The sequence below is a fragment of the Microcaecilia unicolor genome, chromosome 6 (genome assembly GCF_901765095.1).
Source record: "Microcaecilia unicolor chromosome 6, aMicUni1.1, whole genome shotgun sequence".
NCBI classification, from domain to species: Eukaryota; Metazoa; Chordata; class Amphibia; order Gymnophiona; family Siphonopidae; genus Microcaecilia; species Microcaecilia unicolor.
This window is the reverse complement of record NC_044036.1, coordinates 52,124,105-52,151,630: the sequence shown is the minus strand read 5'-3', so window position 1 is coordinate 52,151,630 and position 27,526 is coordinate 52,124,105. Positions and strand designations below refer to the sequence as shown.

At 45.2% G+C, this 27,526-nt stretch overlaps 1 protein-coding gene across 1 annotated transcript in view; it reads right to left on the bottom strand.

Moving 5' to 3' along the window:
• MSH4 (mutS homolog 4) overlaps positions 1-27,526 on the bottom strand; it is a 183,149-nt gene that overhangs the window by 143,724 nt on the left and 11,899 nt on the right. Inside the window, exons 2-3 of the mRNA XM_030205714.1 lie at positions 23,681-23,860; positions 8,524-8,687 (exon numbers count right to left, since the gene is read on the bottom strand). Of these exons, the coding sequence (XP_030061574.1) occupies positions 8,524-8,687; positions 23,681-23,860 (344 nt within the window). The remainder of the gene's footprint in view (positions 1-8,523; positions 8,688-23,680; positions 23,861-27,526) is intronic.

Here is a 27,526-nt window from a genome sequence, read left to right as displayed (position 1 = left end):
CCCTGGGCTCGTCCTCCACAACCACCGGGAAGGGGATGGCCGTAGACATCTCCCGGACAAAGGAAGCAAAAGACAGACTCTCGGGAGGAGAAAGCTGTCTCTCAGGAGAGGGAGTGGGATCAGAAGGAAGACCCTCAGACTCCTCGTCAGAGAAATATCTGGGATCTTCCTCTTCCTCCCACGAGGCCTCACCCTCGGTGTCAGACACAAGTTCACGAACCTGTGTCTGCAACCTCGCCCTGCTCGACTCGGTGGAACCCCGTCCACGGTGGGGGCGTCGAGAGGTAGACTCCCTCGCCCGCATCGGCGAAGCTCCCTCCGCCGACGTAGTCGGGGAGCCTTCCCGGGAGGTGGCCGCGGTCGGCACCGCACGCGGTACCGACGTCGGGGACCTCAACCTGGGCGATGGGCCAGCCGGCGCCACGCTCGACGGTACCGGAGGCGCAAGCACCGCCGGTACCGGAGGGGTAGGGCGCAACAGCTCTCCCAGAATCTCTGGGTGAACGGCCCGGAGGCTCTCGTTTAGAGCGGCTGCAGAGAAAGGCTGAGAGGTCGATGCAGGCGTCGACGTCAGAACCTGTTCCGGGCGAGGAGGCTGTTCCGGGCTGTCCAGAGTGGAGCGCATCGACACCTCCTGAACAGAGGGTGAGCGGTCCTCTCGGTGCCGATGCCTGCTGGGTGCCGAATCCCTCGGCAACCCAGAGCTCTCGGTGCCGACATGGGGAGGAGACCGGTGTCGATGCTTCTTCGACTTCTTCCGAAGCATGTCACCGGAGCTCCCCGGCACCGACGAGGAGGACGTAGAATCCATCCGTCGCTTCCTCGGGGCCGAGACCGAAGAGGGTCGATCCCGGGGTGGCTGTACCGCAGGAGCCCTCAGGGTAGGAGGAGACCCACCCGAAGGCTCACCGCCACCAGCAGGGGAATGGACAGCCCTCACCTGCACTCCTGAAGATGCACCTCCGTCCGACGACATCAGCAGACGAAGTCTCGGTACCACCGACGTCGATACAGTCGCCCGATGCCTCGGCGCCGATGCAGAGGTCCGATGCCTCGATGCAGTCGATGGAGCGGCAGCCAAGGAAGATGGTCCGGACGCTGACGACGTCGATGCACTCGATGCCTCCGGTGCCGATGTCGACGAAGAGCCCGAGAACAAAACGTTCCACTGGGCTAATCTCGCTACCTGAGTCCGCCTTTGTAACAGGGAACACAGACTGCAGTTCTGAGGGCGGTGCTGGGCCCCTAGACACTGAAGACACGCAGAGTGCCTATCAGTGAGCGAGATTACCCGGGCGCACTGGGTGCACTTCTTGAAGCCGCTGGAAGGCTTCAATGTCATGGGCGGAAAAATCACGCCGGCGAAATCAAAAGCCGAAATGGCGAAAATTGAAGCACCAAAATTTAGAGGGAGAAAATCTCGACCGAGGCCAAAAGAGGCCTACCCCGACAACGAAAGAAAACTTACGGGGCAAAAAACTGAGAAATACGGGAAGGGCAGAAAACCCGAAAGGGTCTTCCGGAACACTTCCGGAGCGCTTCCCGAACTTTTTTGAGAAAAAAGAATGAAAAAACACGTCGAAAAGGACGCGCGAGGTCGACTCTCTGGGGCACGAACGGCGTAACACGACCGTACCGAGCGCGGACGAAAGAAGACTGGCCGGCTCGAGCCGGTTTCGGGCGGGAAGACGGCCGCGCATGCGCGGTGCGCATGGGCGCGCGAGGACTAGCAAAGGCCTTTGCTAGTAAACTTTCCGATGGAGGGGGCTGCCGAGGACGTCAACCCATCAGTGAGAACAAGCAGCCTGCTTGTCCTCGGAGAAAAGACAGTTTAGTAGTGCATGCTAGATTGGAATTTTTGGAGAACAAGTCAAGGGCAAGCAATTTGAGGATTTTAAACTTTCTAGTAACTCCCTACCTTGCTCCTCTGGAACTTTTAAAGATGTTCACCCATCCAGATTCACTGGATGTTTTGGATATTTTCTATTTGCCCAGAGGTAGCAAGGTAGTTAATGAAGAAGGTGTCCATGACTTAACTACCTCTCCTGATAGTTTGGATTTATCTAAATTTTTAGAATCCTCTCATGGTTTGATAACTTAAAAAAAAGTACACTTTGTTAGTTACTTTTTGTTAGTTACTTTTTAAACAGAAGAGTAAAAACAGGTTGTCTTTAAAGCTTATTTTCCTAAGAAACATTTATTTTTTTGTCGCCAAGCAGTACAATAGTTTCCTGATGTAGCAAGAGCTATTCAGTTATGTAGGAAAGCATTTCTACAGCTGAAGCCTAAGTTTCTAGCTGAAGGTACATATTTCTATTTACATTTTCCTTCTAAATGTCTTGTCGCATATAAAGAAAATAGATATACTTTTTTTGGACCCTGCCTATTTAGAAACATTTCTTAAAGATCAAGTTTGATTTCCTTAATATTTTTTTTTTATTACTTCAGGTGAGGATAGTTAAATTGGGTTCCATTGTATCTAGGCTATATCAGGTCCTGGAGGCACCCTACTGCATGCAAATCTCATGAATATTCATTGTGGATATCCTGAAAACGTGACTGGGCTATGTCTTTTTCTTTTCTTTTTCTTATTTGATTATTAAGTTTAGTTCTTATACTTGCTGGATTGTTATTGAGTTTCCTCATTATTTACTTGGATTTTGCTCACACCTTTTTCTGTAGTATCACCAGGTGAGTTACATTCAGGTACACTGAGTATTTCTCTGTCCCTGGAGGGCTCACAGTCTAGGTTTGTACCTGAGGCAATACAGTGTTTAGCGATTTGCACAGGATCACAGGGAGCAGCAGTAGGATTTGAACCGGCCATCTCTGGATGTGAAGACAGGAGATCTAACCACTAGGCTACTCTTCCACTCCCATTATATGTGCATGTTGCTAATAATGAGGTTATTACTTTGATTCTATGTATAGTCTTGCATTTTCTTTGTACACTATTTTGAGTTGTATAGAATATAATTATTCAATTAAAAGAACAAAACAGGAATTCACTCTCTGAAATTGAACAAGGCAGCAGTTCCCGATAGGTTCACCTCTGAATTTTATAAGTTGATAGAAGCTAATGTTTTACTCTGCCTATTTTGTGTTGTACTGGATTTTTGCTGATGCTCAATAAAAAATTGCTTTAACTATAAGTTGCTAGAAGCTCCCTGTCACTGTTCGGGGTAGCTGAACCCTTGGGCAGCAGTCAGGTTTACGCTGCCTACCCAATCCGAAGGCTACAGTAGGTGGGCCCCAGCTGGTGACAGGTGAGTCACGCCCCAGCAGAGACTAAACCAGAGAGTGGCTCTTAAAAGAGCCCATTAGGACTGGCCTGACCAAATCAAGGCCAGGGAATAGCTCAATGCCCTTGGGGTGACCGAACAAGTCAGGGTGGAGAGTGACTCTTTTACAGTCCTTTGGTGGTGGCCCGATGGAGTCAAGGCCAGGAACAGCTGAAGACTCCGACTGGGACAAGGCTGAAATGGAGCTAAAGACTCCGACTGGGACAAGGCTATAGTATAGTGGAGGAGTGGCCTAGTGGTTAGGGTGGTGGACTTTGGTCCTGGGGAACTGAGGAACTGAGTTCGATTCCCGGCCCAGGCAGCTCCTTGTGACTCTGGGCAAGTCACTTAACCCTCCATTGCCTGCCGCATTGAGCCTGCCATGAGTGGGAAAAAGTGCGGGGTACAAATAAAAAAATTAAAAAAAAAAAAAAAAAGACTTGGGGCAGTTTGTAATACATATAACCACTTTGACAAGCCCCACCATCTTATAATGGGCGATCCTGCCCATCAAGGAGAGAGGTAAGGTACTCTATGTAATAATGCCCGAGTATGTTCTAGCATAGGAATCATGCTAGCCTGATTATAACCTCTCAGGATGAACAGGAAACTGGATGTCCAAATATTCGTTGATAATCTGGTGACATTGGGGACCATCTGAATTCTGATGAGGCCGCATGTGAGCCCTTGCCCATGGAATGACCTCCAAGGTCGCAGTCATGGAACCAAGGAGCTAAACATAGTACCTCACTCGGGGAGCGTGACCAGTCAACAAGGACCTCACCTGAGGAAGCTGTTTGATCCTTCGTCCCTTGGGGAGAAACACCTTCCCCCGCTTCATATCGAATTGGACTCCGAGACTGAATGACTGAGTAGGCACCAGGTGACTCTTGTCCAGATTGACCACCCAACCTAAGGATTGCAACACCGCAACCACTCGGTCGGTGACCACTCGACTCTTGTCTGCAGTAGTCGCTCGAATCAGCCAGTCGTAGAGATATGAATGTACGCGAATCCCCTCCTTCCGCAGGAACGCCGCCACCATCACCATTACCTTGGAAAAAGTGCATGGGGCAGTGGCCATCCCGAAAGGAAGGGCCCGAAACTGGAAGTGCTGACCTAGCACTGCAAATTGGACAAATCGCTGATAGGGCTGCCAAATGGGAATGTGAAGGTAAGTTTCCTTCAAATCGAGAGCCGCCAAAAACTCGCCTGGTTGAACAGCAGCAATAACTGCCCTCAACATCTCCATGCAGAAGTGATGAACCCACAAAAGTTGGTTTACTTTTCTGAGATCGAGAATAGGCCGAAAAGCCCCTCCTTTCTTTGGTACCCCAAAGAAGATGGAGTACCGCCCTGTGCACCTCTCATGAGGAGGAACAGCTATGATAGCCCAAACTATCCGCTGAAACCAGATACAGCCGGGCCATAGCCCTGGCCACTTTCAATCCCCCATCCGGATCCGCCCATTGGGCCGAAATCAACTCTTCAATAGCTTTATGCACCGGAAAGGCCTTAGAAGGCCGTCTGGTACTAGCCATCTTGGGGTTGACCGCCTGAGAAGCTGCAACCTCCGGGTTTTCTATATTCAGGTCTTGCAGTGCCTGAGAGGTAAAGTAGGATAACTCCTCCTTATGGAAAATTCTCACAGCGAAGGAATCCTCTGGTTGGTCAGTGAGGACACCGTTCTCCGCGTCCTCAATCCCCGTCTGCTCCGAGAGAGCCACCACCAAGGGGGGTGCAAGCGAGTGAATAAAGGACCCCTCCTCAGACCCCAAAGAAAGCCTAGGCTTTTTAAGGGAGAAGAAATCCTCTGGGGAAAAACCCAAAAACTCTTGGTTATTCCCAGACCCCCTGAGAGGATCAATGGCCTAAGCTAAAGCCACCGCCGCTGCCGTGTGAGGGGGGGCAGGGCCCTCTTCAAGAAAAACGCCTGATGGAGTAACAAAACAAACTCCTGCGAAAACCCCTCCACCGCAACGGAGGAGGTCGCCGCCAAGACCCCCGCACCACCGGCCACAGTGCCAGCCGTCCCCAGACTCCTCTACCAGTGTAGCAGAAGTTTTACCCAAAACCGCTACTGGAGCCGGCTCCGCGACCGCTCGCAAAATGGCACGAGAATCGCCAGGCTCCAGGCGGGAAAGCACAATCTCAGGGAGGGCCACCGCTCCATCGAGTCCCGGCAAATCAGTGCATCCCGCACTGCAAAGGCCTGCCGCCGAACACCGTTTCCCCCATCGGGAACACCGTTTGACCACCTCCACTGCCATCACCCACCCAAGAACAGGAACCCTGCAGAACTTACCCCGGACTGGGAAAGTGCGTGAACTGACAGCTGAGCCGAAAAAGAAAACTCTCTGACTACACTGTGAGGCAGGCTCAGACAAGCAGACAACAGAAAAGAGGACTCGGACAGCAGAAACCCAAAACTGCTCTCAGTAAAAAAAAAAAGAACACTCCCCTGTGCTTCTCTGTTTCTCTTTTTATTTAAGTGAGGAGGCAGGAAGAAACAGGGAAGGAAAGGAACAGCTAAAGCCTGTTCAGAGGGAACTTGAGGTGCAACAGGGACTCAGCAATTGAGTATGCTGCCAAAGGGGACACCAGCAGTCCGCCACCCCTGGCTCAAACTGGCCACTGGCCCAGGAGCACCCTCAAAAGCCTTGGATCCAGGAGCTGGAGAAAAAGCCATCCACCACCTGCTGGAGATAGAGACATACTGACTGAGGAAGGGGCTGGCCGTCTGGCATCACTGCCTTTAGTTTATCTCTATCTCCACCTGCTGGTAGGCAGACTTAACCCACCGTCCTGGATTCATCTGCTGCTAGTGACAAGGAATTTATGTTTACATAGGCTTGCAAGGCCATTTTGATCAACTGGAGAGAACTGGAGCCTCCTAATTTAACTCAGTGGCGCAATTTGTTTTATACCATTATGGTCATGAAGCACTTGAGAGCGGGTCGTAATCAACTCACAAAATCAGGCAATATGGGTGCCATTTTGGTCAGCTATGCCCCATAGGGCTCGTTGCTGGGTCCTTAATGTGAGTCCATAAATATCTCAGTGATACCTGGTGCTCAGTTCTGGTATGGCTTTGACTGTTGTTTGTATTGCTATAAGGAACTCCACCAAACCACGATGTGGTAGTTATTTGCTTGTTTAATAGAAAGTAAAGCATTAAGGGATGGATGGGGGGTTGGTGGGGGGGGGGGGGGGAGAGGAGGGGGGTTGCATTAAATAAAAAGATAATTACATTGTTGTTACTTAACCAGTTGTAAACGCTGCTGTAAGCTGATATTGATGGTGTGTGTTTTTGAATAATGTACCTTATTAAAAACTTACAAAAAAAAAAAAAAAAAAGACCCTCAAATCTTCCTAGCATGGAAAACTCTGAATGCTGTGCTTCCCTCTAATTTTGGTTTTATAAGAAAAGGACCCCCCCCCCCCCCCCCCCCCCACCAAACCCAACACCTTACTCTTCTCTTCACCAAGAAGAAAATATAAAACCCTCGTTCCTGGCCACCTTAAGGCTATAATCAGGTAACTCAGCTTGAGGCTAATGACCACCAAAGCATATAGGATCCCCCTACAGATTACAGTCTCTCATAGCCAATCCAAGAGCTACCCAGAGATCAAACCTTAGCAAATAAGGGTCATCAGCTTTTCTCTCTCAAACAACCTCCCCACTTAGGCATTATCCTGTTCTAAGAAGGCAGTCTCCCTTTGTCTCTTCTTCCTCTTGCTCCAGTCAGTGGAATGCTCTAGCACCCTAATCGCTGTCAAGGTCAACCTGTGGTTTCTTCTGCGCAGAGACACAGATTAGGGCTAGGATGGGCTCAAAGTGGAACCTGAAGTGCTGCCAAAGTAGGAACACCCATTGTCCACAGTGCCCCAAAATTCGATCTATGCTCTTCCAGGAATCTGGGTCTACAACCTTCCTAGGAGTAGCATATTCAGCCTACTTATAGTTGCTGCACCAGGCCACATTATCTGCACCATCTGCTCAAGCCAGAAAAATACTAAGGAGTTGATGGCAACATCCTATAAGGGAAGTGAAATCAGCTCTGAGCTGGTTTTCTCTGGCTCCATCTGCCGGCAGGGTGACATAACCCACTTGTTTGGACTAGTCTAGCACAGACGATAAGGAATTATGTTATAAAAATATAAACTGATTTCCCATTAGCTGGGACAAGCATTTAATGATAATGAATTCATATGGAACAGTCATGCTAAATCATTACAATGGATCTCCTTTCTTAACTTATTTTACATTATAAATTGCCTGGACCTCTATGCCAGATAAGGCAGTATAGTAAACCCTCATAAACAATAAGAATGAACGTGTAAGGAGCAATATTCACTTACTTTATGAGTGATATTCAGCGGCTCTATTCATTTATGTAGGACTAATTAATATACCGTTCTAAACTTGAACAGGTAACAGATGTCCTTTTACTCAAGTGTGGTAAGTTTTTGTACTCACCATGAATTAGGTGCAAAATCTGTGCAGCAAATGCAGAGGGTGTGCACAGCACCTGCCCTGCCTTTACTATGCAGAAAGACACTTACCCAGATGGGCACCATATCACACAAATTAGGAGATAGTATAAAACAAAGTGCTAGCCCAATCAAAAATAAATAACATACTGCAGTAGCAGTGTACCCCTCCCCCACCCCCATCTCCCCGAGCCTAATCCTCCCCCTGCTCCAAAGTCACAACCTCCCTTGACAAACCCCTCCTGGTCTAAACACTCACCAACATTACCCCCCCCCCCCCCCCCCCCCCCCAAAAAAAAAAAAAAAAAATCAAAACAGCAACAGAACTCAAAAAGGTATGGGATAAAAACAGATGATCCCTATATAACAAGAGGATGTAATCAAAGAAAATCTTAAATGACCTTCAGAGTAAGACAGAGGGGTATAACCTGCATAGATTGGCAGGTTCAACCCTAAACAATGGCACAGAAGAGTAACCTTCAAGGAACAGCATATACAAATCTAGCCATCTTACTGGACAGTCTAGAACGGGCCATGCTGACCTTATCTGTCGTTATCTACTAGATTACTAGGTTTAGGAATGTCTAAGCTAGCCCAAAGTTTCACAGCAGTGTGTAATGCTAATATTTTCAAATGCCATATCAACTTCTTACAGTCCAAAGATATTTTTGAACAGCAATTTTAACCTGTTAATTTTCCATATCACAATTCAAAACTTTACATATGATCCGAGAATAACCAGTTTTACCTTAGCATATGTTGTATTGTCTGCAAACTGGGACAGTATCACCTCAGGATTTTTTAAATCGATGCTAGCCATTCCTATTTCACCTCTGGCAAGTCCTCTTCCTTCCACTACTGCTACAATAACTGTTGCCGCAGAGTAAGAAGAAACTGCAGATGAAGATGTAACTGTAACACAGGAGGGCAAATTCACAACTCTGATTCATTTAATACAACAAGTCTGCTCAATACAGTGTGTTTTTATGGCACAGGCATAAATAATCCATATCTCCATGGACACTTTCCCTCTCAATTTTCAATCCTCCTAGCTCTCTACCTGATATGAAGTCAGTCTTAGCTTCTCCAGCCTAACTTCCAGCATTGTTCTGGCACCAACTAAGGATGTGTCATGGTCAGCAGCACCAGAATAGCTGTAAAAGTCAAGCTGCCGGTCCCTGGAGGAGAACGTGTTATATGCTGGGAGGGGGCACTTTGAGGGCTGGGAATCTGGAGGCCAGGACACTCACTGTAGGAATGAGCATTAAATCTCTCTCCTGGTTCAGCAGTCTTAATATATAGCCTTTTACTTATTTAGTTCTATTTGTGGATTGCAAAGACCTTAAGACAATTCATAGCCTATTAAAAATAGAAAGTATAACTTCAGCAGTCTCCAACATTAAATTATTTAAAGTAAAATACATAAAATCGCACTAGCTCATTATTAAGCCATTTAAATATTTTGCACACCTGCATTCAACAAAAAAAGCACGTTAGCCGTATTGAGCCTGCCATGAGTGGGGAAAAGCGCGGGGTACAAATGTAACTAAAAATAAATAACAGTAGCGGCTTTCAACACAAAATATGTTTTGGCATGTATGGTATATATACATAAAACATGAACTAAAGCAAAGTTGCTCACCTATAGCAGGTGTTCTCCGAGGACAGCAGAACACATATTCGCACATATGGGTGATATCATCCGACAGAGCCCAGCACAGATCAATATCCCAGCTTCTTTCCAGAATCCTTTGGAACTGCCATCATGCATGCGATTTCCCATCCCCTGCTGCTGCGCAGGATCAGCCAGTCTAGTACAAGAGCTAACAGTACAACTCCTAGGGGAGGTGGGTATGTGGAAATATGTGTCCTGCTGTCCCTCAGAGAACACCTACTATAGGTGAGTAACTTCATTTTCTCCAAGAACAAGCAGGACACTACATGTACACATAGGAGGGATCCCTTGCTACCAGGCTGTCAGAAACAAAAACAAGGAGGGAAAAACAAAGCCTACAGCAGGCTAAGGCCTAGACCCTTTTTTTTTTTTTTTTTTAAGTCAGCCTACAATAGAAACAAAATGGGCCTGGAGGTAGTACTGGATTCTAGACCCCAAATAAATCCTGTAAAACTGACTGACCAAATCAACTGTAATGTCAGGATTCTTCTTCTAAGCAGTTAGTGGGATGTGAATGCATGGATTGATAACCACATTGCTGCCCTGCAAATTTCCTCTATTGAAACTGACTTCAAGTGGGCTTTCTGATGCAGTCATGGGAGCAAAGAAATATTTATATTCGGGATTGTCCTATTTGTTTCTTCCACAAAATAGAGTGTGTGTGTGTGTGTATACAAGCAGTGTGAAAAATATGACTCAATTATGGAAAAGCAGTCTTAGATTTTCAGTGGAAGAGCATTCAACTATACTTCAAACTCCAGCTTTATCTTAATTTTCCACTGAATGGTGTGACAATTCGCAATGGTCAGAGTTATTGGAGGACATCAAGGCACTAATCAGATGGGAGATGCATAGTGCTTCACTTGTTGAGTACTGTAAGCAAGAATTAATTCCAAGGGGCTTGCAAATGCAATGCAGCCCAAAAGTATTTCCCGTTGATGAGCAGTTTGTGTCCAATAGTATATTAAATCAATGCTCTCTAGACCTAATGTTATTACTGATTCAGACATTGCAAGGGAAAACTGAAGCTAATATATTGAAATTGGAAGAACAAAAACAGAAATTACAGTCATTTAAAGATTTTGATAAATCATTGTTCAAGTTTAATGATAAATTGGATAAGTTCCTCATTCTTTAGGAGTAAGCATCCCTTACACGTCACTTATATCATGCAGTGATGTCTGGACATTTTACAGTATAAAACGGCCAGTTTTGGTTCTTTACTCTTTTTCAAGTTGGTACTCCAAAGAGTCCAAGCACTGTACTTGGTGTTTATTTATACATATAGCAAGGTACGGTAATATTCTCCATTTCCTTTCTTTTTTCTGAGTGTCATTTTATTTTCCCACTTTTTTTTCTATTTTTTTTCATTTTCTTTTTGACCTTCTCAATGCGATTTTGGTTGATGGTCTTTCTTTTTTTATCTTTCATAACTACTCTGCACAGTTTTTATTTTTAGGATTAGTTTTACCCTATCTTTTAGCTATTCCTGATGCTGCTATGCACTGCGGTACATTCGTCATATGGATTCGGGTCTCTCTCGTCCTCGTTCGGTGCAGCCATACATTCTCACTTTTGGTTGAAGACAGTGGCAACAACTATTTTCTTTTCATATCACTTTAAAGTGTTTTAAACACATCCTCTATGCACATATTTTGTCCTATGGGTCTTGTTTGTTACCTACACGTACGTCTTTTTTTCTTTGGACTTTTACTCTTACTGCTTCAGAGATATAGGTTACTAACCTTGGGCTATACCACCTTCTGGTGGCAGTTGTTTTATACATTTATTGTCTGTTTCACCTTTAGTTCTATTATCTCCCCATTTTTTCACCGATTGAAAGTGTTACATTTATCAGTTGGCTTTAGTTTATACTAGTAAAAAAGGCCCGTTTCTTAACGCAATGAAACGGGCGCTAGCAATGTAATGAGTTCCTGCCATTAATGTTTCCACGGTTGTATTCTGAATATAATTGTTGTTTACATGTGTAAGATTTCTTTATATACAATAGTTTTTGTGTAAACTGTGTTACAATGTGGTAAAAGTTTTCCTTGTTCAGGCCCTTCAATCAGTTTAACAATCACATCAGAAGAGCTCCTTACTCGTGAGAATGCAACATACAGTTGCTCATGTGAGAGACTGAGAGAGAGAGTGTGTGATGTGTGTGTGTATGATGTGTTTGAGTGACAAAGTGATTAAATGTTTGTCTTCCCTTCCGTTCTGTGCATTTGCCTCCACTGATGTTCGTACCTCCCTGTATATGATTGTTTGTTAGAGATTCAATCCACTCCACTTCCCTCCTCCAAGTTCCGTTCTGTCTGATTGGTTCTTCGTTCCTGTGACATCACATTTGTTTGCTTGGCAACTATGCAGCGTTCCGTTTCCTCAAGGTGAGGGCGGGGACAGTGAGAGCCAATGAAACGCTGAACTACAGACTTACGAACCCTACACTGCCACAGTGCCACAGAGTCAGCTTCAGAATGTTGGAGGTGCTTTTTATTATACAGGATATTTATTATTTTCTTACTCTTTTACGAAAACACCAAGCCATACTAGTAAGACAACAGGTCGTTTATCCCAGTCTTAACTTGATTCTTTCCTTTTTATCCAATAAATACGTTTTTCAGTTCAATCTCTTATACAGTCCTCTTTTTAGCTACAGCACTGCTTCCTCATTAAAAAAAACATAACAGATTGCTTGATATTTAATAGAAAGACAGAACACTTCTGCTTACAAAAAGTTTTTAATATATAGTTCCCCCCGTTTCAGACATTGTACATTAACCAACATTTTGAGTTCAGCCAAACAACATACATCCAATCAAAAGGTATGGATTGGTACTACCATGTTCTTTTTGTATGTATTTGGACCATTATATTTATATTGTATGTTTACATTTGTCAAGTTATTTTTATTACATGTTTATTTTGTTACTTGTATCTGTTTTGATATCAATATTATTATTATACTCCTAAATTATATTTATACATAATAATCATTATAGTAGTTTGTTTTATCTTTGTAATTGAGAAACATATTGATTTTAAAGACATATGCTACCTATACCTTTTTATGTATTTCTACTGTGTCAGATGTATTTTTATTTTTTCATTTGTATGTATGGTTTTAGAGACTGCTGAGGAAGGCCCTCGAGGGCTGAAAAACAACTCTTGAGTCCTGGATGTTTAATAAAGGTGCAAGTTTGTACATCGTCTGCAGCCCTCTTTTTTTGTCATCCTTGTTGTGACTGATTTGTCAGTGTGCCTACAAGGGCTCCTGTTCTTCGTTCTATAATCTCCCGGGTCATCCCTAGAACCCTTTTTAAAAATTGGCGTTACATTGGCCACACTCCAATCTTCCAGTACCATGCTTGATTTTTAAGATAAATTACATATTACTAACAATAGCTCTGAGGGTTGTTTAGTTGGGATGGACCAAATGGGATGTCTGGCCCGAGTGGGATGTATACCATTCGGTCCAGGCTATTTCATCCTCTTTAATTTATCAAATTGCCCCATTACATCTTCTATGTTTACAGACATTTGGTATAGTTCCTCTGACTAGTCACCACTGAATACCATTTATGGCAGTGGTATCTCCCCCATATCTTCCTTTGAGGCGGCCATGGGCAAAGAAAGTGTTTACTCTGAGAAATTATATATAAGAAATCATATGAAGGGTTAATTCTGTTAAAATCTGGGGTTTAAAAGTGGTGTTTGAATTCTAGCTTTTTACTTTGCAAGCAGAATGAAGGAATGCAAGCTGGAGTTAATTAGACTCTAGCTGCCGAGCTAAAGGGCAGAAAGGTCAGAAAGACCCTTGTGATTGATGGATTGTTAAATGCTGGCACAGCTGTAAACTATTATGAATGAACAAAGCATGAGCCAGACATGCCGTAGTTTTAAAAGAATTAGTTTAATGCTAGTTAGATTCTAAATAATTCTAGATATTCCTGATGTTTAGATATATCTTATAAGGAATACTGATTATGCTTATTTTAGAATATGTGTATTCTGTGTAGTTAATATGTAGAAAACCTTTTTAAATCTAATGTTACTCTCTGCTGTATTTTCTAAGCAAAGACTGCTGTGAGGAGATCAACATGTGTTTTGAATTAACTATGGTCTTAGCTAGTTCTGTGTATGGAGCTGAGAGGTGAAAAAGGTCAGAACTAGTCAGCTCTCTTCTCCTTGATTAATTGTAGGTAAAATGTAGAAATGGTCTTGGAAGTAATAACCTGATATGTATGCTATTAAGTAAGATTGGCTTTTGACCCCTTTAATGAATGCCAGAGTTTAGTTAGCAGTTAGTACTAGGAATATGAGAAATCAATCATAATAACATGTAAGAGACTGGAGCCCAAATGTCTGGTGTAAGGGGCCCCAGGTCACAGGTCAGTTTAGGATGTCTGGAACCTATGTAACTGATATTTCAAAAGTAATGATTGGTTGAGGCAAGGTAGCCAATCAATTTCTTAACCAATTGGGAGTAAAGGGGGCTAGGCTAGGAGGAGGGCTTAGGACCCTATTTAAGTGGGAGCAGAAGCAGTTTACGTCAGAAGAAAGGAAGAAAGCTGGAAGACAACAGGAGAGACAGCAGAAGAGAAGCAGCTGAGACAAAAGCCATAATATACAGAGAGCTGAGACAGAGGAGAAGAGAGCTAGAACTGATGTCCTGCTTTGTTTGCTGGCAAATAAAGAAGATTACTCTCTCATTCTGGTGTGTGCTGTCTGACTCCTGAAGCATCACAAATTCATGTATTAATTCCTGCAACAATTCTTGGTGGCAGCGGTGGGATCCTGAATCCTGTACCTAATCCCAGCACCCAACTGACTGAGGAACATTCGCCGGGTATGTATTTTGTATTCTGTATTATAATTCTAGCTAGAAAGTTGTAAACCAGCCCCTCAAAGAAAATTGAGGAAGGAGAGCCTGATCAACTCTCAGCGAAGGCCCTAGTACCTTCTAGTCGCGGGGACTAGAAGCGAAAACGCTTGAGCTTATCTGTATCTGAGAAATCTGAAATTGTTGGGTGGGATTTTCTGTACTGAATGAATGTGTGATGCCTGAATGTTAATGAGTGCGGACTTCTTATAGCTGCATTTCCAATTAACGCGAGTTCAATTGGTCAGCAACGGAAGGAAGCGATTGTTGTCTGTCTACCTAGTGTCTCGAGAGTGCAGACCCCTTACTGCATTCTCAAAAATTCCCCCCCTCTTTGTGTGTTGTAACTGTAAGCATTATGGGTGGGAAATCGTCTAGACAAATTGCTACCCCCCTAGATTGTATGCTTAAGAACTTTAAAAAAGGCTTTTTAATTAATGACTATGGACAGACTTTAAGCTCAAGTACTTTAAGAACCTTGTGTGAAGTTGAGTGGCCATCTATGGGAGTGGGGTGGGCCCCTAGTGGCAGCTTAGATATTGAAGTAATCCGGAAGGTCTACAGTATAGTTGTAGGAGAACCAGAATATTCTGAACAACTCCCTTATATAGATTCCTGGGACAGCCTTGTGACTGACCCTCCCTCTTGGTTGAAAACTTATATGGGATCCCCAGTAAAATTCATGTTAGGCCGTGTTCAAAGAAAGATTAGAAAATCTAAACTAGAAGAGGGAAAGAGCCCCAGGAAGCTTACCACCCAATCGGTGGCTTCCGCCCCTACCCTGTCTGAGAAACCCATACTCTCTGATGATCCCTCAGATCTTGAGCCACCACCTTATGGCCCATTGTTGGGGTTCCGTGCCACCCCCAGAGATCCACGCCGCCCAGCCCAAGCTTCTCCAGTACAGGCTTCTCCGGATAGTTCCTCTTTTGTGCGAACCCCACCACATCCTAGGTTGGACTTTTCACCTGGCCTCTACCCTTCTGTGCCAAATCCTCTCCTGTTAACCTCTGAAGACCCGCTTTGGGTTCCACTCCCTGACTCCTCAACTCCCGACAGCCCAGCCTCTCCTTCTAATACCCCTACCCACTCATTAGGGGCCCGGCATCCCTTTCAATGGACTGACTCACCTGTGACCACCTCTCAGTCTATGAGTACCCCTCCCCATCCCTCAGGATTTCAACCTACCTCCACTGAATGGGTTAGACCCGCTGCAATTACCTTTGAGCATGATAGGAGGGTAGCTCCTAGCTCTACCTCAGGTTCCATTCCCACCTCCTCGAGAGTTCTGCCACTTCGTCAGGTAACTACCACTCGACCGGTTCCTAATAATCAGGGTCAGGTTATACAGGCACAGGCCTATCAGTATGTACCCTTCACAACCACCGATCTCCTGAATTGGAAGACGCATTACCCCTCTTATACTGAAAAGCCTCAGGCAGTGGTGGACCTAGTGACTAGCATTATGGCCACCCATAACCCAACCTGGACTGATTGTCAACAACTTCTCCTGACCCTCTTCACAACTGAGGAGAGGCGGAAGATTTTGCAAAATGCTGAGGCCATCACGCGAGAGCGTGTCCCAGGGGGGATACAAGACCCAGAGGGATGGGTTAGAGCTCGGTTTCCTCGCGCAGCTCCAGATTGGGATCCAAATGATGGGCAGCACTATGAACTGTTGTCTGGCTATTGCCGGGACTTACTGGAAGGTATGAGGAAAGGCATAAAGAGGCCCATTAATCTGGCAAAGGTCTCTGAAATTCTCCAAGGGGCAACTGAATCCCCTGGGGCCTTTTTAGAGCGACTAATTGAAGCCTACAGAACATACACCCCATTTGACCCTGAAGCCCAAGAAAACCAGAGAATGGTGAATAGTGCATTGGTGGCCCAGAGTATGCCAGATATCCGGAAGAAGTTGCAGCGTCAGGAGGGATTCGCAGGGATGAATACCACCCAGCTAATTGAGATCGCAACCAAGGTTTTCATTAATAGAGATCAGGAGGTGCGCCGAGAGGCTGACCGGAAGATGCAGAAGAAGGCCGACCTTTTAGCGGCAGCCATTACTAATTCCACCCTTAACCGAGGTCGACCTCTAGCTAATGGGAAGCCAAAGTGGGACCCCGGACCACCAGCCAGGCCCCGAGATTCCTTCAATCAATCCCGGCCAAGGGGGGAGAATCCCAGACCAAGATTGGAGAGGGATCAGTGTGCCTATTGTAAGGAAAGAGGGCACTGGAAAGATGAATGCCCCCAGAGGCGCCAGGGACTGAGAAGGGGACCAGGAGATCGAGGAAGCCGAGGCCGAGAGGGAAGATATGAGCCTGCTGAATCTGACATCATCGGGATAGCCGAGATGGCAGAATGGGACGAATAGGACAGACCGGGTTCCTACAAACTGGGCTCCCAGGAACCTATGGTCAAGTTAACTATAGGGAGCCGCTCAATTCCATTCATGATTGATACAGGAGCTGAACATTCTGTTGTGACGGAGCGATTAGCGCCTGTGTCTGGAAAAACTGTCCGAGTGGTGGGAGCCACGGGGGTGCAGAACCGGAGGCCCTTCCTGACAACCCGTAGATGCCAATTAGGCTCACACATAGTCACTCATGAATTCCTGTATATGCCAGACTGTCCAATCCCTTTGTTAGGTCGAGACCTGCTGTCCAAGCTTAGGGCCCAAATTTCCTTTGACTCTGATGGCCAGACTTCAGTCTCCTTTCGGCCCCCAGCATCCAGCCCTAAGGGTATATTGAGTTTCTGCTGCCCTCTTGAAGAAGAATGGCGGCTGCATCAGTCACATGGCCAAGTTGACCTACCCCTGGCAGACAGCTTTCAGGTCAGTGGGGTATGGGCAGAAGATAATCCCCCAGGGTTGGCCCGAAATATTCCTCCTGTACATGTAGACTTACTTCCAAGTGCCCGGCCAATCCATCTTCGCCAATACCCAATTCCCAGAAAGGCTCTGGAAGGGATTCAAGCACATTTGAATCGTCTGTTATCCCATGGAATTATTCGTCCTTGCCAGTCTCCATGGAATACGCCACTATTGCCAGTTCAGAAGCCAGGGACTGAGGACTACCGGCCAGTCCAAGACTTACGAGTGGTCAACAAATCCACTATCTCATTACACCCTGTAGTGCCTAATCCATATGTCCTGCTAGGATTGATACCTTCTGGAGCTACCCATTTCACGACACTAGACCTAAAAGATGCCTTCTTTTGTATTCGGGTGGCCCCCGCCAGTCAATTGCTTTTTGCCTTTCAGTGGGAAAACCCAGTAACAGGAAGGAAGCTTCAGTATACATGGACCCGCCTGCCACAGGGGTTCAAGAATTCCCCCACCATTTTTGGGACAGCCCTAGGACAAGACCTTAAGACTTTTAAATCTGAGCCTTCCAGGCGAGTTTTACTCCAGTATGTAGATGACCTCCTGATTGCAGCAGTGACCCAGGAAGAGTGTTTTGAGGCTACCAGAGAATTGCTGGAGCTACTCTTGGATGCAGGCTATAAGGTCTCACGCTCAAAGGCCCAACTTTGTCAGTCAGAAGTGAAGTATCTGGGTTTTTGCATTTCCCAGGGAAGTCGGAGACTGGATGCTAGTAGGAAGCAAGCGGTAGCTGCAATTCCCCAACCCAAGTCCAGAAGGGAAGTTAGGGAATTTCTGGGAGCAGCCGGATTCTGCAGAATTTGGATTCCAAATTTTGCATTGATGGCGAAACCCCTTTACCAAGCCACAAAGGGGGGTGAAAAGGAACCATTTGAATGGGGACCTACTGCTCAACAATCCTTCATTGCCATAAAGAAAGCCCTACTCCAAGCCCCTGCGTTAGGCCTTCCTGATGTGGAGAAACCTTTCTCACTGTATGTCCATGAGCGACAGGGGGTTGCTCTGGGTGTGCTGACCCAGATGATGGGATCCTGGCAGAGGCCTGTTGCATACCTGTCTAAACAGCTGGATGGAGTGGCTAAAGGATGGCCAGCCTGCATGAGGGCCATTGCAGCAACAGCCTTACTGGTCCAGGAAGCTGATAAGTTGACCTTGGGGCAAGAACTGGTTGTTAAAGTCCCCCATGCAGTTCTCACCCTCATGGAGTATAAGGGCAACCACTGGTTTACAAATAACCGTATGGTTAAGTACCAAGCTAGTTTGTGTGAGAATCCACGGATACACCTGGAAACAGTGGCTACATTTAATCCCGCCACTCTTTTGCCAGCATCTGAGGGACCACCAGATCATGACTGTATCCAAACTATGGATGAAGTGTACTCCAGTCGACCAGATCTTAAAGATGTTCCATGGAGGGACCCAGATGTAATTTATTTTACGGATGGAAGCAGTTATGTGGAGAACTCCAAGCGATTGGCAGGCTATGCTGTGGTGACAGAGGACAAGGTGATAGAAGCAAGAGCCCTGCCCCAAGGAACTTCAGCTCAGAAAGCAGAACTTGTGGCCCTCATACGAGCTCTGGAGCTAGCAGCAGGACTGGTGACTAACATTTATACTGATTCCAAATATGCCTTCACAACTCTACATGCTCATGGAGCTTTGTATAAGGAAAAGGGACTCATAAATGCTGCAGGCCAACCTGTTAAGTATGGACCTGAAATACTTCAGCTGCTAGAGGCTGTGTGGGCCCCTAAGAAGGTAGCTGTTATTCACTGCAGGGGACACCAAAGAATAGATACTCCAGTGGCCCGAGGGAACCGCCATGCTGATCGGGTGGCCAAGGAAGCTGCTCGAGGACCCCCAGCAAGTACTGTGACTCCCCTGTTCCAAATCCGACTGCAAGAATGGACACCTATATATACCCAAGTGGAAGAGAAATGGGCTCAAGAAGAAGGTGCAGTAAGGAGACCTGATGGCTGGTTACATCTCCCTGATACCAGAGTTCTGGTGCCACGCCACCTAGCTTGGCCTGTAGTGTCTCAAGCTCATGACCTATCACACTTAGGGAAAACAGCACTAGCCCGCCTACTCAATCGAGTAGTGGTGCTGGAAGGATTGGATAGTCTGGTTGCCACTGCCTCTGCCCGATGTACTCTCTGTGCCCAGAATAATGCTCGTCAGGGACCCCGTATTCCACCAGGAGTTCAGTCTAGAGGACTAACACCCTTTGAGTCCCTAGTTATAGACTTCACAGAAATGCCCAGGAGTGGTAGGTTCCGATACCTCTTAGTCATGGTCTGTACCTTTTCTGGGTGGGTGGAAGCATATCCTACAGTCACTGAGAAAGCCACAGAAGTAGCTCGAGCCCTCCTTAGGGATGTCATCCCCAGGTATGGATTGCCCCTTGCCATAGGTTCAGATAATGGTCCCGCCTTTGTTGAAGCTACACTTCAGGCCCTGTCCCGCGCATTGCGCATTACCTGGAAATTGCATTGTGCCTATCGTCCCCAGAGTTCAGGGCAGGTTGAGCGAGCAAACAGAACCTTGAAAAATAGCCTAGCAAAGATTTGTCAGGAAACCCAACTGAAATGGCCACAGGCATTGCCACTAGCCCTCTTCCGCCTCCGATGCACTCCAACTAAAGGAACAGCCCTTTCTCCCTTTGAAATTGTGTATGGGAAGCCCCCAGCCATTTTACAGGGAATTAAGGGAGACATAGGGATTATAGGGTCTGCCCAGGTGCAGGAGCAGGTAGCCCTCCTGGGTAAGATAATTTCTGAGCTTCAGTCTTATGTGAGAGAAATAAACCCTGTCCCCTTCCAGGCTCAGGTACATTCCTTCCTGCCAGGGGATAGAGTTTGGGTGAAAGACTGGAGGCTCCAGCCTTTGGGGCCCCGATGGAAAGGACCTTTTACTGTTTTGCTTTCTACTCCTACAGCTGTGAAGGTCGCAGGGATAACTCCATGGGTCCATTGGTCTCGAATTAAGTCTGCTGATCAGACTGAGCCCAGCACGGATCAGACGGAGCCTAAACAGTGGAGAGCAGAAAGTGATCCAGCGGAGCCATTGAAGTTGCGCTTGACCCGAACCAAAGAATCTACTAGCTGAAAAGAAGGGTCAACTGCATACTGCAGGAGCGGCTGAACTTCGGCTTCATACTGAGACTCTTTCTTGCCTGATTCTGGCTTTCTTGGAATTTGAAAGCTTGATCCTTATCAGTTGAGGATTTATCCCAACTGGTATAAGAACTCAAAGACTGAGAACACTATATGAGAGTAATCTGTGATTAGCACAGACTGTTGAAATATTACTGCTTAATTAGTTTGCTGTATTTGTTTTAGATTAGGAAGAAAGAAAATGTTAGTAGTTTGGATGCTTTTGTTGTTTTCTACTCCTTGCCTCCTTGTTCCTAATACCCCAACTCGCTCCAACCTTTGGTTACACTCTGTCCAGGAACTAATTAGCCAGGCAAAGATTACTTCCCCTTGTATTGTGTGTTCCCGATTTTCTCCTTATACCACAGATGTCCCAGCTGTACCTGTCCCTGTGCAACTCCCAGCTCTTATACCTCCCTACTTTTCGAGTTCAGGCCCTTGGAGCCAGGATTATACTTGGTGGTCCTTTTATAATGCTACTTCCCCCTCTGACTCTTCTCTAAGGCCAGTCTTTACGTCTCCCTATCCAGCTTCTGGAGTGTTTTGTTTAACAAGAGACATCTCAACTGTTCTTTCCATTCCCTGTAACTATACTAATGTTCTCCCAGAGAAGGAGGAACCTGTGTGGGTAGTTTCTCCAGGTACTCCTATGTGCCCTATTACCATACCTGTAGATTATGACCAGGGTGATTACCTGGCTCCTAACTATACTACTGAGAAAACTATAGTGTCCCATCCCATTTTCTACTTTCATAAGTCCCCGGGGTATGAAGGGGTTGCATCATATGAGCGGTCTGTTACAATTGGGGATTGGCACCTATGGTGTACAAAGTCTCCATTTCTTCTTCGTTCCCCCTGGGATAGGGGCTCGCATTATGGGCATCCTAATCTCCATCCTGTGCCTACATTTATTGGGAACTTTCGTCGCCCTCTCCTTGGTCATTACTGGCTCTGTGATAATGTCCTCCACATGATTCTTCCCCCCACATATGATTTTTGTGTATTGGTAACCTTGAATTATTTTCCTAAAGTTATTCCTCTTAAGCCACCATCCCCGCACCGCTCTAAGCGAGAGGCTTTGTCTTTACCCTCCTCTGTTGCCACAGAGGATGAGGCGATTGAATTAGCCCTCCAGTATATTAATTCTACTTATCCTCTGACTAAAAAGAGACTTGTAGCCCTTTCTGCCACGGCCTGGATTCCAATTGGAGGCCCGGTAGCGGGTATTACCGAACTAGGTATGGCTACCCGGAGACTTCAGTCCCTACTCCATGTTTTAGTTCATGAGCTGAACGTGGTAGTCAATGCATTGCAGGATCAAATTAATGAATTAAGTATAGTTTCTAGATATAACCGTATGGGCCTTGACTATCTCTTTGCAGCTCAGGGTGGCCTCTGCACAGTGCTAAATTCTTCAGAGTGCTGTACTATTGTCATAAATAGGACGCATGTAGTTAGGCATGCTATGGATAAAGTCCTACAGTTGGCCAGCCTTAATGTGGAGGATTACCGAGGAGGATTAGATCTTACCTCCTGGTGGTGGTCATTGACCTCCTGGATACGTCCCTTGTTCATTTCCCTAATAGTCTTAGTTTTAGCAGGGTTTTTGTTTTGTTTCCTGGCCTCATGTGCTTCGGCAGTATGCCGTCGGACCTTAACAAGTAGGGTAATGGTGATTCACAAGTCTATTCCTAGTTAGGATCACTATAATCTCCAGAGTCTGAGTTGTGAGACTTATCTCTGCATAAGCTGATTTTAGTCTCAAAGGGGGGAATGAGGCGGCCATGGGCAAAGAAAGTGTTTACTCTGAGAAATTATATATAAGAAATCATATGAAGGGTTAATTCTGTTAAAATCTGGGGTTTAAAAGTGGTGTTTGAATTCTAGCTTTTTACTTTGCAAGCAGAATGAAGGAATGCAAGCTGGAGTTAATTAGACTCTAGCTGCCGAGCTAAAGGGCAGAAAGGTCAGAAAGACCCTTGTGATTGATGGATTGTTAAATGCTGGCACAGCTGTAAACTATTATGAATGAACAAAGCATGAGCCAGACATGCCGTAGTTTTAAAAGAATTAGTTTAATGCTAGTTAGATTCTAAATAATTCTAGATATTCCTGATGTTTAGATATATCTTATAAGGAATACTGATTATGCTTATTTTAGAATATGTGTATTCTGTGTAGTTAATATGTAGAAAACCTTTTTAAATCTAATGTTACTCTCTGCTGTATTTTCTAAGCAAAGACTGCTGTGAGGAGATCAACATGTGTTTTGAATTAACTATGGTCTTAGCTAGTTCTGTGTATGGAGCTGAGAGGTGAAAAAGGTCAGAACTAGTCAGCTCTCTTCTCCTTGATTAATTGTAGGTAAAATGTAGAAATGGTCTTGGAAGTAATAACCTGATATGTATGCTATTAAGTAAGATTGGCTTTTGACCCCTTTAATGAATGCCAGAGTTTAGTTAGCAGTTAGTACTAGGAATATGAGAAATCAATCATAATAACATGTAAGAGACTGGAGCCCAAATGTCTGGTGTAAGGGGCCCCAGGTCACAGGTCAGTTTAGGATGTCTGGAACCTATGTAACTGATATTTCAAAAGTAATGATTGGTTGAGGCAAGGTAGCCAATCAATTTCTTAACCAATTGGGAGTAAAGGGGGCTAGGCTAGGAGGAGGGCTTAGGACCCTATTTAAGTGGGAGCAGAAGCAGTTTACGTCAGAAGAAAGGAAGAAAGCTGGAAGACAACAGGAGAGACAGCAGAAGAGAAGCAGCTGAGACAAAAGCCATAATATACAGAGAGCTGAGACAGAGGAGAAGAGAGCTAGAACTGATGTCCTGCTTTGTTTGCTGGCAAATAAAGAAGATTACTCTCTCATTCTGGTGTGTGCTGTCTGACTCCTGAAGCATCACAAATTCATGTATTAATTCCTGCAACACCTTGATGAAGACTGAAGAAAGAATTCATAAAGAGGCATATTTTCAAAGCACTTTGGGAGGCTAAGTTCCATAGGTTTCTATGGAACTTTGGGAGGCTAAGTGCTTTGAAAATGAGCCCGTAAGTCTCTTTTCTTTAACCTTGTCTTTTTGATGGATCACCAGTAAAATTGTTTCCTCATATGCTTAAAAAAGGCAAACCAATGAGACTGGTCTATCAAAAACAACTGTTCTTGAATCCAAAGATTTTTTTGATTGGCCTGCTGCTCATGTTGACATGAAGTTCAACATCGCTATTAATCTAGCTCTTGAAGGATTACCTGTTTGTAGTGAGAATGATAATTTGGTGTTTTATTTACTAATACAATACCTGAATATCCTGTTTGCGGAGTTCGAAGTTTGAAAGCTGATCTTGCGTGGTGGCTACCAGCAGAAAGTGGTGTTTTTCTGGTATTGTCGCAGGCCTTTAATGAAGCAGAACTTGTAACAGTAGTACAGTTGAACGTGCTAATATTTTCCACAAAAGAACTCTTGTCTCCCAAGTAAGAATCTATTTAAAAAAATAAAAGATAAGGAAGGCTTAAATAAAAAATGCTCGTTAAAAAAAAAAAAGAATGTATCACAAATTTATTAAAATTTGTTTCTATTGTTAATGATATTCTCTTCCAGTGGTGCAAAATCTGTCCACGTTTCACCATAATTTCATTCTGTGTTACAATTGCAAAGATTTAATTCACAATCAAGGAAAGTATTTTTAATATATTTTTGGAAGAAAACAATGCTCTCTTGTCGTGCCATGGGCAAATATAAGCAGATTAAAATACATCACTTAGTATATGTGACTACATTTAGGAGTACTTTTACTAAAGGTGCACTAACTGATTTAACGCATGCTAATCATTAGTGTGCACTAAATGCTAACAAGCCTATAGGTATAAAATGGGCTTCTTAGTATTTAGCGCACGCTAAATCGGTTAGCGCACCTTAGTAAAAGGACCCCTTAGGACAGTGATGGCGAACCTTTCAGAGACCGAGTGCCCAAACAGCAACCCAAAATCTAATTACTCATCGCGAAGTGCCGGTACTCATTATGGGCGGGGTCACCACATATGACTCCACCCCTATGATAGCCACACCTCCTTACACCAGCCATGGCGCATATAAACAGACATCATTGAAAATATTATACTAGTATAGGAGAAAAAAATAACATGATTTTCTTTCATTATAAATGATTTCTGTAAGTTATTACAGCTCCAGTATACCCAGTGCAAAATAAGACAGCAGATGTAAATTCTCAAATTGGACATATTCCAAACACAAATGAAAATAAAATGATTTTGTCTACCTTTGTTGTCTGGTGATTTTGTTTTTCTATCCATATTGGTCCTAGTTGCTGATTCTGCTGCTCTCTATCTGTTCTCTTAACTCCGTTTCCAGGGCTTCCTTTCCATTTATTTCTTTACTTTCCTCCTTTCTTCTTCATTTCTTGCCCTCCATCCATGTCCAGCAACCCTCCTCTCCCCTCCAGCCACCCATGTCCAGCCACCATCCTCTCTCCCCTGCCCTCCCCTCCAGCCACCCTCCTCTCCCCCCTGCCCTCCCAGCGGCAGGCCTCCCTCCCACCCAGCACCAAGTCTCCCTCCCTCCCACCCAAGCACCAGGCCATGCACCCACCCAGCACTCCCACCCAAGCACCAGGCCTCCCACCCAGCACCAGGCCATCCACCCACCCAAGCACCAGGCAGGCAGGACACCCACCCAAGCACCAGGCAGCCCTCCGCCCTCCCTCCCACCAGGCAGGCCTCCCTCCCACCCAAGCACCCAGCACTCCCACCCAAGCACCAGGCCGCACTCCCTCCCTCCCATCCGGCGTGCACCAGGGCACCCTCCCTCCCTCCCTCCCACCCGGCGTCAAGCATTCCTCCCTCCCTCCCACCCGGCACCAGCCCGCAATCCCTCCCTCCCTCCGAACCCTAAGAAATTTAAAAGTCTTCCCTTGTCCGAATAGGCGGCGTCAGCATCAGCAGTAGCAGCGAAAAGCGTGCTGCTGTTTGGCGCGTTTTCAGCCTTCCATCTCTCAAGCTCTCTGGTCCCACCCTAACAGGATATGAGGGCGGAACCAGAGAGCTTGAGAGACGGAAGGCTGAAGACGCGCCGAACCAGCAACACGCTTTTCGCTGCTACTGCTGATGCTGACGCCGCCTATTCGGACAAGGGAAGACTTTTAAATTTCTTCCGGTTCGGAGGGAGGGATGGAGGCCGGGCGGGCTGGTGCTGGATGGGAGGGAGGGAGGGAGGAATGCTTGACGCCGGGTGGGTGGGAGGGCTGAAAGTCTCGGGTGAGGCGACCGGCGGCGCGCGTGCCCTCTCTGGCACGCGTGCCATAGGTTCGCCATCACTGCCTTAGGAAGTGGTTATTTTAAAACCACCCTTATGTTAACATTTAAACAAGTTTCAATTTTAACAACTTCTGATGATATACCACCTATTATGAAACATCTAAGCAGTTCCAGTATCCATAACAAAATAAAATTTAAAAAAAACCCAGAAAAATAAAGTTACAATATATCCATGAGTCAAGAAAAAAATAGGAACATACATAGATTTATATAATTGCTGCCTCCCAAGCTCCAGCTCCATCTAGCAACAAGCAATCCAGTAAAGCATGTCTCCTAGGAGGTGCTTATCTGGAGCCTATTCTATAAAATGAAATAAATGCCTACTTTCCTTAACACAATACTAGCAGAACTGGGTATATATGGACATAAGCGATTAGGATTGAACATTTATGCTAGCCATATAGATGGCATAAATACCAGTACCTAGATTTGGGAGATACACACATAGGCAGATTTCTACGGTCTACGCCCTGATCGTGACTGAATAGATAGGGATGGACTGGAGTCTAAATTTTAAGGGGCTTCGATGTTAGCTTCAGAAAGTACAAGAATAGTACTGGGCAGACTTCTATGGTCTGTGCCCTGAGAAAGGCAGGAAAAATCAAACTCAGGTATACATATAAAGTATCACATACCATGTAAAATAAGTTTATCTTGTTGGGCAGACTGGTTGGACCGTTTAGGTCGTCATTTACAATTTTACTATGTAACTTAAATGCAGCCAACTTATGAATACTGTGTGTGCTGTGCTCATGGTCCGCCCACACTCAACTTATGTGAATGCTCCCCTGTAAAATATGCATCATCAAAGATATGCACTTATTTACTTAACAGCACATAGCACAACTTATTGGGATTTATGTGATCATTTACACATATATTTCCAATATAAATGTTAGCACCTTCTTTATAGAACTACTCCAATATTGCCAAGACAGTCTCTCCAGATTTTCAGTGATACTATCCAGGTACGACTTGATAAGCAGGACTTATCTGGGTAGGAGCCACTCCTACCAGATAATGCCCCCTTCAAGTCTACAAAAAAGAGCTAGTTACCATGGAAATGGGCAGAGCAGGCTCACTCACACATGGGGAAGATTGGAGAATTGCAGATATTGTTAATTCTGAAAATGTCCAGACAATACATAAGTACTGCCATACTGGGACATCAAGCCCACCAACCTGTTCACAACAGTGGCCAATCCAGGTTACAAGTACCTGGCAAGATACCAAAACAGTACAATACGTTTTATGCTGCCTATCCTAGAAATAAGCAGTGGATTTTCCCCTAATCTAATTTAATAAGTGCTTATGGACTTTTCTTTTAGGAAGCTATCCAAACCTTTTTTAAACCCTGATAACCTGATTTTACTACATTCTTTGGCAACAAATTCCATAATTACACATTGAGCAAAGAAATATTTTCTACGATTCATTTCAAATTTACTACTTTGTAGCTACATTGCATGCCCCCTAGTCCTGGTAAACAAGTGACTCATGTCTACCTCCATCATATCTCCACTCAGCCATCTTTTCTCCAAGTTGAAGAGCCCTACCACTTTAGCCTTTCCTCATAGGGAAGTCGTCCCATCCCCTTTATCATTTTCGTCACCCTTCATTGTACCTTTTGTAATTCAACTATGTCTTTTTTGAGATGCGGTGACCAGATTTGCACACAATATTCAAGGTGCAGTCACACCATGAAGTGATGCAAAGGCATTATAACATCCTCATTTTTGATTTCCATTCCTTTCCTAATAATACCTAACATTCTATTTGCTTTCTTAGCCACCGCCACACACTGAGCAGAGGGT